Source organism: Notolepis coatsorum, assembly GCF_963971535.1.
Source record: "Notolepis coatsorum genome assembly, chromosome: 1".
Lineage (NCBI taxonomy): Eukaryota > Metazoa > Chordata > Actinopteri > Aulopiformes > Paralepididae > Notolepis > Notolepis coatsorum.
The window spans coordinates 146198184-146211032 of NC_140165.1; the positions used below are offsets into that span (position 1 = coordinate 146198184).

At 39.2% G+C, this 12849-nt stretch overlaps 1 protein-coding gene across 1 annotated transcript in view; it reads left to right on the forward strand.

The window, feature by feature from the left end:
• Positions 1-7204: 7204 nt before the first annotated feature.
• Positions 7205-12849, forward strand: part of ube2d4 (ubiquitin conjugating enzyme E2 D4) — a 44428-nt gene continuing 38783 nt past the window's right edge. The window contains exons 1-5 of the mRNA XM_084323119.1: positions 7205-7463; positions 9937-10000; positions 12224-12255; positions 12381-12458; positions 12589-12694. Coding sequence (XP_084179245.1) covers positions 7440-7463; positions 9937-10000; positions 12224-12255; positions 12381-12458; positions 12589-12694 — 304 coding nt within the window. The 5' untranslated portion in view covers positions 7205-7439. The remainder of the gene's footprint in view (positions 7464-9936; positions 10001-12223; positions 12256-12380; positions 12459-12588; positions 12695-12849) is intronic.

Sequence of the window (12849 nt, forward strand, 5' to 3'; positions counted from 1 at the left end):
ATTGTCTGCATGGCTATAGGACCTGGTTACTACCACATACAGTAAATATCTGGAAAATCTGTTGAAGTCAAATACTATTTTTTATTTGATTTATAATTATTAATCTTTTTCAAACAAAGTGCCTGGATTAAATACATCATAACAGAGGACATATCTCTGGGCCCCGTTCCCCGTACCTGGCTAACTGAGTTAGCCGGATAATTTCCAGCATAGCTTGACTTAAGCCAGACCTTTCTGTTCCCCGAAGTCGGATTTTCTAAATCACCATGGTAACAGATCAGAAAGTTTGAACCTGGTCGGGAGCAGGGTTAAGTTCAGTTAGCTGGATGAACCATGGCCACGCCCCCGCAAAGAAATGCCAGCTCGCTTCCTGAAATATTTCTCACAGTCTAGATCCCATTATACCATTCTGAATTATGTTTTTGTGCTTCGTTTTCCTAGAGGGGGCTTTTGAAATGTATAATAATAGAACTAAATGCTGATAATAAATCATATTGAGCCTATAGATTTACTTTGTCCTAAATAAAATAATGCACGTCATATACGGCGCTCGGAGTCGCGATACACACTGCATGTGGTTCAGGGGCGTAACTCACGCGGGGGACATTGGAATGTGTCCCCCGCATTTTTTCAGAATGCCGTTATGTCCCCCCCCCTTCTGACTACCTGTCCTATTATTATGCAAAGAGGAGTAGATGGGGGTCGCATTCTTGCCCTTGCCTAGAGCTAAACCAGCAGCAGTGACGACACGAGCAGTGTGTGTGTGTGTGTGTGCAGTGGTGCGTTCCTGAAATCAACTGGGATTGCACTCGCTATTTGCATATCAATAGCGCCGGTCGTCAGGTGTGTTAAATACGACCGGCGCTATTGATATGCAAATAGCGAGTACTTATCTGGGCTTGCACTTAGTGTACCCCCGTCCCATGAAGAACGCATGCCTGTGTGTGTGTGTGTGACATAGAAGAAGAAAATTATACTTAAAAGAATAATGTTTACCGATTACTCATCAGATATTCTAGACTCCAAACGTTTCATGATCGCAAATTGTTTTAATTGTTCTTCATTCTGTTCCCCCCGTTTTGTTGATAGATTATATGAAGACGTCAAATGTATTCTGATGCCGGCAATGTTCATTCCACTAAAAGATAAAATAGGTTTTCTTGGTGTGAGAAACTCTTTTAACTGGATTGGAGATAAACATGACATTTCATTTTCTGCAGATGAAGTGGCAATTAGAAATGCTTGAAAGTGCTCTTTAGTTCACAGATGAGTTGGACCCTGTTTTTTTGGCACGTTCCTCTGGTTATTGCAGTGATCTCATGTTGAAAGAAGAATTTCAGCATGAGTTCATTTACTGCAGTGTTGTGTTTTGGGGGAATCAGGAGTAAGGATTTTGATTTGCTTCTTTAGAATTCTATGCTGTAGCTTTGTAGCTGTAGCTGTAGCTTTGTCACAACAATCCAAAAAAAGATAGTCTATCAGTGAGCTGGATGCAATCCTACCTTGAGGGGAGGGAACAGATGGTGGAGGTAAACGGTACCCTATCCCCCCCCCTCACAGTGAGCTGTGGTGTTCCACAAGGAAGCATACTAGGACCGCTACTGTTCCTAATTTATGCAAATGACATGTCGTCAGCTTGTGACTGCAACTTGTTCCTGTTTGCGGACGACTCAGCCCTGCTGGTCTCTGACAAGAACAAGTTACAGGTTGAAAAAACCCTCAGCTCGGAACTAGGCAGAATCTGCATATGGCTAGCTGATAACAAACTATCATTACACATGGGCAAAACAGAGTCCATTCTCTTCGGTTCAAATAACAAACTCAGCAAGACCGACGGCTTCTCAGTTACAGTGGGTGACAATATTGTCACAAGGAAAGATGAAATTACCTACCTGGGTTCCATCCTAGAGGCTAATCTCTCCTGTGACAAAATGGCATCCAATGTAATAAAAAAAGTCAACCAACGAACTCGATTCTTGTACCGGATCTCCTCTCTGGTAAACAAGAATACCCTGAAGACTCTGGCAGGAGCACTCATTCAGGGGTACTACGACTATGCTTGCACCTCATGGTACCAAAGCACCTCAAAGGCGCTAAAAACAAAATTACAAACATCTCAAAACAAACTGGTCAGACTACTGCTTGACCTTACTCCTAGAACCCACCTCACCCCTGCCCACTTTGACAACCTAGGATGGCTTAGAGTAGACGACAGAGTACAGCAACTTGCAATGGGCCTGGTCTACAAGATACACTACACGACCAAGGTACCCATGTACATGTCAAAATACTTCCCAAAGGTCAGTGAATACCACGATCACAACACCAGAGGGAGCTCCACAAATCATGTTAAACCCAGATTCGGCTCAAATAAGGGACTAAACACGTTTCGCAATTATGCCACATCAATGTGGAACGCCCTACCCAAAGCTGTAAAGGAATGTGGATCACTACCCACTTTCAAAACCTCTCTCAAGGGACACCTACGGGAGACTGCAATTCAACACTGGCCCCTGTAAATATCCTAACCCAACCCCCTCCAATGTACAGTCATTTACCTAGTATGGTTTTGTCAATAGTCCAATGTACAATTTTGTTTGTTTGTACAGTGTCTCCCCCCCCCCCCCTCAATGTACAGTTTTGCTTGTATATACAGTGTGCCCCCCCCCCCCCAACCACCTCCAATGTAGATTACCCAGTATGGTTGTCAATATCCCAGTGTACCCAACCCCCCCCCACCCAACCTCCTCCAATGTACAGTTTCTACGTCAAATGTATATACTCCCTTTTCCTGACTCCTTCTGTATCACAAACAGTACTGTATTTGCAAATCTGGTATGTCATAAATGTATAGATGTAGCAGTACTGACTATCTGTATGTCATGTATGTCATATATGTCCTGATGAATTGAAAATGGGGGACCCTGATGTAAACAAGACGAAAGTCTTTCTCTGGTCTGCATCCCCTTAACAATTGTGTGTATTGAGCTGTACTGTATTGTACCCATTCTGCAATCTGTTAATAAAGTTTTCAATCAATCAATCAATCAATCATCCCACATTTGATTCACATGCTGTGTACACTTTAACAAGTTTGCTTGACTCCCATTTCTAGCAATTTGCCATAGCAAAGACCATTACGTTACAAACTGCAGTATAACTCTGGTTAAAAAGATAAAAACCCAAAATATTTACATGAGGGGAAGACTATGAATAATTTGACCAATAATAAACATAACTTCTATAGCTTTTGTTGTTGTTGTTGTCATATTCAATGGAAGTATTGTAACATCCTTGTATTGTAAATACATTTCACAATGGGAGCCATCAGAGATGAAAGGCGTTCCTACTGGTTTAGAGGAGGATAATTGTGTTTTGGTTGTTTGAACCCTGGAGATCTCTGAATGCAATGGAAATTAGCTCAGTGTGTCGTTTACATGGAGAAATGGCGCCACCGCCTGGGAAAATGCGGTATTGCACCCCTGGTATTTAAAAAAAATTCAGCCACGTCACTCGCCACGCCCACAAATCTGTCCCACGCACACCTGGAGAGAGAGTTACGCCACTGATGTGGTTATTTTAATAACGGCGCATTGCAAATGTGAATCCCGCAGGGATATTTTTAATGAATGAAACCTATATATATATTTCATATATTCTCCGCTGTAGATTTGCTTAACGGAGCGCCCGGATTGTGTTTCATTCAAGCATAAAATTGAAGTGTCTATGCGTGGATTGTGGTTTTTGTGGATTATGAATTACGAGGAATCTGAGGATTGTTGAATTGTATCATCACTCACACGTTATTGTGATATTGTAACTGGGATTAAAATGTCTGATGAGATGCGCTGTTTGACGGATTTGAGCAATTGAATGAGCCGTTGACGTCACATTAATGCATTTGAGAATAAAGAGATAAAACTTCATTCAAAAGAAAAATATTCTAAACACGGGTCTCTTGTCCATTGATGGATACACAATGAATATATCCCATCTGGCACAGTGGTGCAACGGCTAGTGCTCACTCCTGTCAACCGGATGACCCGAGTTTGAAACCCCGCGTTTCCAATATAATTTTTTGGAATATAATATTAATGAATATACGCAAAAGTAGCCTAGTTTTAAGTTAAAATATTATAAATCTACATGCATTGAGGATGTCATTCTTTATATAGCTCTCAACGTGCACCAAATTGAAATATTTACATTCCAAAAAGAAAAAGAAAACTAGAAGAAGGGGGATTCGAACGCGGGTCGTCCGCGTGAAAGGCAAAATGACCAACCATCACACCACAGTGCCAGACAAATGAAACATCAACCATACATCCATCAATGGATAAGAGAGCCGTATCCTTATTCTGAAACTGTTGAACTAATTATTTTCGCTAGCAAGATCTCATTTGATTATCCATTCCATAAACCTACTGCCAGCAGGCAAGTTTAAAGAAATATAATCTGATTGATTGGGGTAATGAGGGACTTAAAATTAGCCTATAGATTATGCATTTAACTTGTCGGCGAGGCTATTGAGCCGTACTGCAATCTGTTAATAAAGTTTTAAATCAATCAATCAATCAATGCCGTTAGAAAATCAGGATTTCTGCTATCGACACTTGCTGTCTCTTCAGCTGAGGCGGGCGCGCGCAATTATCCTGGGTCTCAAGTCTGGTTCAAATGAACGAGACTGAATCCACCTTCGAGGAACAGGAAAATCCCGGATTCAAACATCGGGTTAATTGAATCTGGATAATGGGACTCTTGATCGACTTAGTTGAACCAGGTACGGGGAATAGGGCCCTGCTCCACATGTCTAAAAGTGAGAATGAGGCTGTGTTGTTTGGAAAGCCAGGCAGTGGTCCAAAGTGCTCCATGCTCCAATGTTATGACTCCTGAGAAGCAAAAACAAGGCAGTCATCCTAAGTGAGATAGGGCACAGACAAGCCCCACTGAGATGTTGGTGTCATGGCTCTGTAGGCCCATACAACAAACACACGGAGAAACGCAAACATAATAGCCTACATCTCCAAGTACAAATGATACTGATGTATTCCCCAATGAGGGCTTTGTATATAAACAAATAACAATGCCTATCACGTCTCTCTCAAACAGAGAAGACCAGCCAACCTTTTCATACAGGATACAATGTTGTGTACCAGAAGAATCACCAGTAATAAATCTAAGTGCAGAATGATATACCAAATAAAATCCAAGGACTTTGGGTGGAAGCAGATGCTGTATAAATCACATCACGATAATCCAAAACGGACAGAAAAACTGCTTCAACCCTTTCCTGCAGAACATAGGAAATCTGTTTCTGTACAAAAAGCCAATTTTCTTTTGTAATTTACTGACAAAAAGATTAAGATAAGATAAGATGAGATATTCCTTTATTGATCCCCATGGGGAAATTCGGGATTCGGGATTGATCGAGAGTGTAGGGGTATACCAATATTATAGCATACTATAAATGTACAAATGTTGAAATAAAAATTTGGGATAGATTGTATACATATATATATATGGATGCAAGACATGTAGGTGTGTATTCTCCTAATTTTCATCTTGGGGCTCAAATAACTCTGTGTCTCATGAAACAGTTGCTAGGCCTACAGTATAGTGCAACCATCTCTTGCATCATCACTCAAAATGTTGCAGTGACTTAAAAAAAAGGCAGTAAGCTTGCCTGGCTCGATAGAATTCACAGTTCTTACTTCGGATTGCTTCGTCTTGATCTTCACACATGCACACACTCCCTACCCACAGCCGTAAAATAATGTGAATCCCTGCACCTTCAAAACCGCTCTAAAAGAGCACCTACGGGAGGCCGCAATTCGAAACTGGCCCCAGTAAATGCCCCCCCCCAATGTACAGTTTCCTCCCCCTCAAATGTATATATTCTCTTTTAGAAACCCTGTCTGTAAATAAACAGTACTGTATATTTGTATATCTTGTCATAAATGTCTGGATGTAACAGTACTGTATATCTGTATGTCGTGTATGTCATAAATGTTATGATGAATTGAAAATGGGGGACCCTGATGTAAACAAGACAGAAGTCTTTCTCTGGTCTGCATCCCCTTAACAATTGTATGAGGGCCGACGTTCCACTCTACGGGTTAAAGTTGCTTACTCGTGAGTACGTTCGTTGATAAAGAAAAATTATGACGACAGCCGCTCCAGTGTAAAACAAAGATATCCAAATGGTTTATTTCTCTTCCACAGCGAAGTCTTTCTTTACAGAAGTGGTCCTAAAGCTATTTTCCTAAATATTCACGTCACTACTACAAGGTAAGAAAACTGTATTTTCCCAGTCTCCAAAATCACCGCCGACTCGACACATGAAAATTCCTCCACACTGGAAAGCCGTAAATCAACTTGCCGGCTCTTTCCACAGCAAAACGGTATAGGCAAGGCACCCTGGTCTAGAAATGCAGGCTTCAATCTATGTTGTTTAGTCTATCTGTTCAGTACTGTTTCAAGATGCAAACAGACTGTTCTTCTTCTTCTTTCTGTTCTTCTTCTTCTTCTTATTTGAATTTCCGGCAGTGTAGACACATTGTGGCGTATTACTGCCCTCCGCATACACAAATGTTCTAGAATGTTTGGTTATGACATCATACGGTGACATCACAAACGTTCTAGAATGTTTGGTTATGACATCATACGGTGACATCACAAACGTTCTAGAATGTTTGGTTATGACATCATCACAAATGTTCTAGAATGTTTGATTATGACATCATCACAAATGTTCTAGAATGTTTGATTATGACATCATACTGTGACATCACAAATGTTCTAGAATGTTCTATTATGACAAATAAGACTGTTCAATGACTTTTATCTAAATCCAATCAATATTCCTAATGCCGTTTCAATGTAAGGTTATAAAAATAAATATATAAACCTTCATAATACAATAACCTAAATATATAGCTTTGGCTCCTCTACAAATTGTGTGTATTGAGCCGTACTGCATTGTACCCATTCTGCAATCTGTTAATACAATTTTCAATCAATCAATCAATCAATCAATCAATCAATCAATCAATCAATCAATCAATCAATCAATCACTGGAACTTTACAACATGGGGTACAAATAGCCACATGTGTTGTGGACTACAAATATGGAAGTATTTAGTCGACTCTCTAGTGTTGCCTCGCGATATTACCAAATCTCTTTCCCAGGCAGCAAGAAGACAGTGGGGATGAGAGAGGGAGAGAAGGGGTGACATTTCTAGGTTGTAGCTAGCAAGCTAAAGTAAGAAAAATAATTGTTCACGTGGTAGGTTAACTTGGAACCAAGAATCCCCAAGCCTATTGCATGTTACACGTGGCTTGCTAATTACATGCAAGGTGTGATTTGAAATAACACAAATTGTATGTGTCAGGGGCTAACTGTTAGCTGTCAAGCTAGCTAACCATAGCCATTCAAGCAATGGCGTTGAAAAGAATTCAAAAGGTGAGTGTTCGTGATAGTTTCGCACATTTCTTCCTTGCGCAAGCTCCACATTCTACCAAGCGCGTTTTATTGTGAATGTGAGCGCTTCCATGACAATGGTTTGACATTTTCTTAGGTAACGTTGTGCATTTAGTCTTCGACTTGGTTGCTTGCGGTTAGTGCTCCCCTTGAAAAGACTTGACACATAGACAAAGACGAGCCACCCTGTGTTGGCCTGTTGACGCAGTGCTCGCTTTTTGTCACGAGAAGCACTGCTTTTTATTATCGGCTTGTTTTGGTAACGTTAGTATTTGTCCGATTCGATTTATTAGCCTTATGTTTAGCTAACGATAGCCATTCCGAAGCTATAGCGTTAGCTATGGTGGCTAGCTAAATGCGTTGGCCTAGGAGCAGCCCTAGGCCGACAGTAAGTTATAACGTTAGTATGGATGCGTTTGGTTTGACTGGTTGATATCTAGAATTTATTCTAAAATCCATAGCTTCTCCCCGAGGTGAGGTCCAATGAAGTGTTGCCGATTATGTACTTTTGATATACCGTTACTGCGTTGCACGACAGCTGTTTGCAAGTTGCCAAAATTGAACCCCAATGCAATGTCAATGTTGCCATATATGGGGTGGTAGATGGGGCAGTGTAGCCAGTGAGTGTATTTATATAACAGAATGGACTGGGTTCATGTGATTTGTCAAATCATGGGGGGAATTTTACTTTGAGCAGTTGTTGTTATTGTTGCGTCTCTTGTTTCGTGTTTATTCTTGACTGTTGTGGAGCAATGGGTGTGTTTAAGACGGATAGGAATTCTTCACTGCTATGATTGCCCTATCGATTGCTTTACTTAGTGCAGTTATTTTGCCTGTATAGGTTGTTTTCACACTACTGTGATTTGTAGCTTTCTGACTTCGCTATTGATTCAGCCAGGTTGTGAGATGGTCATCATGTTGCTGCTATATCTTAAGATATTGACAGGTGTGTCCAATTTCATAGAACTAGCTAGGTTTCACTTATAATTGCTTTTGAAGTGTCAAATAAAGTAAGTGAGTAATCGTATAAATCATCCTTCAATGGGATCATGTTGTGGTGAAATTAAGATATTGTTTTACACAACATTGTGGAATGAAATCTGTCTCGGCACATAATTGTTTCACTTTCCACTCTTACTGCACAGCATCAAAATATATTGTTTATTTAATGGAATTCGATTTTTACAGTATTTAAAATTATGATTTCAACATTTGTAAACCCCTACCCTACACTCTCGATCAATCAAGAAGACCGCAAACTGGAGTGATAACCTCTAAAACTAAGTCTCAGTTTTCTGTAATCACTTAACACTCCTACATAAAATAGGATTCAGAGTAGGGTTCGGTCTATAGACAATGGCATCCATACCACTGTTGTGATTCTTTTTTTTAATTCACTGGTATATTCTGCAGTTACTCCACTAATTATTTAAGACTGGGTGAGGATGTCCTGTGAATGGACTCAAATGTGCAAAATATTATTTTCATATCCATCATACACAACACACTAAAGTAGGCTGTATAAAATAAAATAAAAACGATAATACCTTTTTTATAGGAGTAGGCTATAAGACAACCCCTAACGACAATATCATCATCCATTGCAATGTTTCACTGTGGACACATCATCATATAATTTGGTAGACAATAGACGTCACATCACCCAGCCTTAATTCAGAGTTGAGGATTTACTACCTTTGGGAGTAGTCAAAGCACGACAGACAAGCTGTGCCCATGTGGAGGGGTTTCCCCAAAATAGAGGTGTTTCTCGAGATGTAATATGGGAGTTTTTTTTATGTGCCTACTCTTGACAACATAGGCTAACTCTAGTGAACCAGGTATTTAGAGGAACAAGCATGAAACCATGCAGGCCCACTGGCGCATAGGCGCAGCCACTCGATGGAAATGTGCTAAGCTAATGCTAGTAGGCCTATAAACTGGTGAGATGGCTAACACTGATAGCTGCTACTCATGTGAGCAGGATATCCTCCCTACATTGCATTCATTAATCCCTCTGGTATTTTGTGTTGTCTTTATTTGTGTTTCTGCAGTCTATTTCAATGCTGCTGTGCACATGCAAGTACCCAAAATACAAAACAAAAACCCTGTGCAGCTAGAGATAAATAACCATCAGTTGTTCACTTCTGCTCATTCATGGTCTGATGATGCCAATAAATAAATGTAAATAAATCACCATCTTCAGTTGATACTGTACATGTTGGCTAATACTGTATGTAGGCCTATATTGCTATGTAGGCCTATATTGCACCAGATCTGTGAGTGCTCTCACGGTTTCCTTATCAATCCATATGTAGTGGGAAAATCCCTAGAGGAATATTTTTTCGTTTCATCCACAATTTTAAATGTGACCAGAACCTGGAGGAGAGACAGTGATTGTCAATTGGCCATCAATATCAAGACTTATCTCACAAAATATGTATTGTCTTGTCTTCAGGAACTAACAGACCTGCAGAGAGACCCACCTGCACAGTGTTCTGCTGGACCAGTTGGAGATGATTGTGAGTAATGCGAGAATTTGCCTATATCATAATCCTCATCTCGGTACCACATCACGGTGTGTCCTTGTACTTTTGAAAGTAAAATTATGTGTGGTTGTGTGTGTAGTGCTGCAGTTGTTAGAGCCATATGAAATCCGTTTAATTTTTTTCCAAATTCCATTTTATTTTTTTCCAATTTTTCCCGTTTTAATATTTCAGATTTCTGTATTTAGCTTTTTATGCTCATTTTACCATCGTAAATAGTGTCTAATAAGTGGGAATGAATAAATGTCCACAATTTAATAAGATATAACAGTCTATTTAATGTTTTTAAGTGCTGCAACTCTAATACAGAAATACAGTTCAATTGTACAAAATGAAAATGCACACAAAATAAAAATACACATTTCAAGTGTAAACAATAGATATATCTAGCTACTACTGACATTGTAGCTATATCTATTCTATTGTGATGAAATATAGTCATGCATAATTTATGCACCTTTAGTTTATTTCGTTTATAAAGGACAGTGTGTACTGACAATCATTTGCATTCAACAAATAGATGTGTGCACCAGATTTAGCAACAAGCTATAATTTCCATCTATAGTCCTATGTACTGTAACGTTACATAGCTATTTAATCACAATAGTGTCAGTCAGAGATCATCGTTAGAGAGCTGGTGTGTTTTGGAAAGCACACTGTTTTTCCTTGTTCCTGACATGGCTTTTGGAAGTGATCTTCGCACGTGTTTTTGCGGGTCCAGTCCACGGTATTTTGACAGAATTAGCAAAATACCTTATTGCCTGAGGCAGGGGTCTGCAACCTGCGGCTCTTTAGCCAATCAGCTGCGGCTCCCTGGTAAAATTTATTTTGTATTATTATTTTTGTATCTCTTATTTTGGAGATCGATGTCATACTGTGAAGAGATTGTGTAGAATAATTGCATAGGTTTTAATAGGCGTTTTTAGCAGGCGTTTTTAGGTCTAAATTGGCTAGTAGAGCATGGCACTAATATAGAGCCATATGAAATCCGCGTTCACGGAATCGCGGACGGAATCGCGGAATTAACCAATAAAAATGGAATCAACTGCAAAACGTGGAATATTGCAGAATTTGGCCTAATCTGGACTGAAATTTCGTTTTTGGGTGGAACGTTTGGTGCACACGCGACCGGGGAGCCGGGGACTCTACAGCGTGTTACACACAACACAGCCGCGGTGCTCAAGCATCTGGCTGCTTCAGTGTTAACATTGTCAAGAAGCTAAACAATTCCACAATAAGCCCTCAATTCAGAGCAGAACAGTATCCTAATGACTTTTATGCCTCCGGTGATAAGGTGTTTTGCTAATTCTGTCAACGTTCCGTGGACTGGACCCGCAAAAACACTTGCGACACTATTGTGATTAAATAGCTATAACGTTAGGACGTTTAGCTTCTAGCTAAATCTAGTGCACCCATCCATTTGTTTAATGCAAACTATTGTCATTATACACTGCCCTTTATAATCTAAATAAACTTAAATAGCTATGAAACGTTACAGTACATAGGACTATAGATGGAAATGATAGCTTCTTGCTAAATCTAGTGCACCCATCCATTTGTTTAATGCAAACGATTGCCATTATACACTGTCCTTTATAAACGAAATAAACTAAACTAAAGGTGCCTAAATTATGCATTACTATATTTCATCACAATATAATAGATATAGCTAGGTTACTGACATTGTCATTGTGATAATGTCAGTAGTAGCTAGCTGTATCTATTGTTTACACTTGAAATATGTATTTTTATTTTGTCACAATATTAATTGAAAAATATTGTGTAAAATTGAACTGTATTTCTGAGTTGCAGCACTTAAAAACATTAAATGGACTGTTATATCTTATTCAATTGTGGACATTTATTAATTCCCACTTATTAGACACTATTTCTGATGGTAAAATGAGCATAAAAGGCAAAATACAGAATTCTGAAATATTAAAACGGAAAAAATGGAATTTGGGAAAAAATAAAATGGAATTTGGAAAATAATAAAACGGATTTCATATGGCTCTACACTAATACTGTCAGGGTCATTAGTGTTTGTTTCCCTCTGGAACCAGGCACTCGTACGTGGGGTCAGACACGTACATGGGGTCAGACACTTGTAAAAAATGTATGAACTCATGATGTACTGTGTTGAATAAATGCACCCCCCCCAGATGGCATTAATAATAGTATAATATTTTTTCTCCCCAGTGTTCCATTGGCAAGCAACGATAATGGGTCCAGTAAGTGAAGTTCTATTATTTATACTAAGAAATACTACTGTATATATTTATAATATACAATGAAAATCATATAGCCTAGACTTAATGCCCTCTAACATAAGATCTTTGTTTTTCCTCTTCAACAGAATGACAGCCCTTATCAAGGCGGGGTGTTTTTCCTGACGATTCACTTCCCCACAGATTACCCCTTCAAACCACCAAAAGTGAGTAATACAGGTCTGACAATCTGGTCTGTCACAATATCAAGCATTAATTTACTAATTAAGGAAGTTTAATAAAATGTTCATTAATTAATCAAGATATATTGTTTATCACTATCCTATTTTATCATAGGTTGCGTTTACAACAAAAATCTACCACCCTAACATCAACAGCAATGGCAGCATTTGTCTGGATATATTGAGATCACAGTGGTCACCTGCACTCACAGTATCAAAAGGTAAGTCATCACACCAGATATTTGTGATAAAGACGTGACATGGAATAATAATTTACACCCTCGTCTGTATACATTTTGCTTTCAAAATGTTTTCAGACTCTAAAATAGGATTTATTTATTTTGAAGGTGTATAAGGGCTGGGTATTAATAAACGA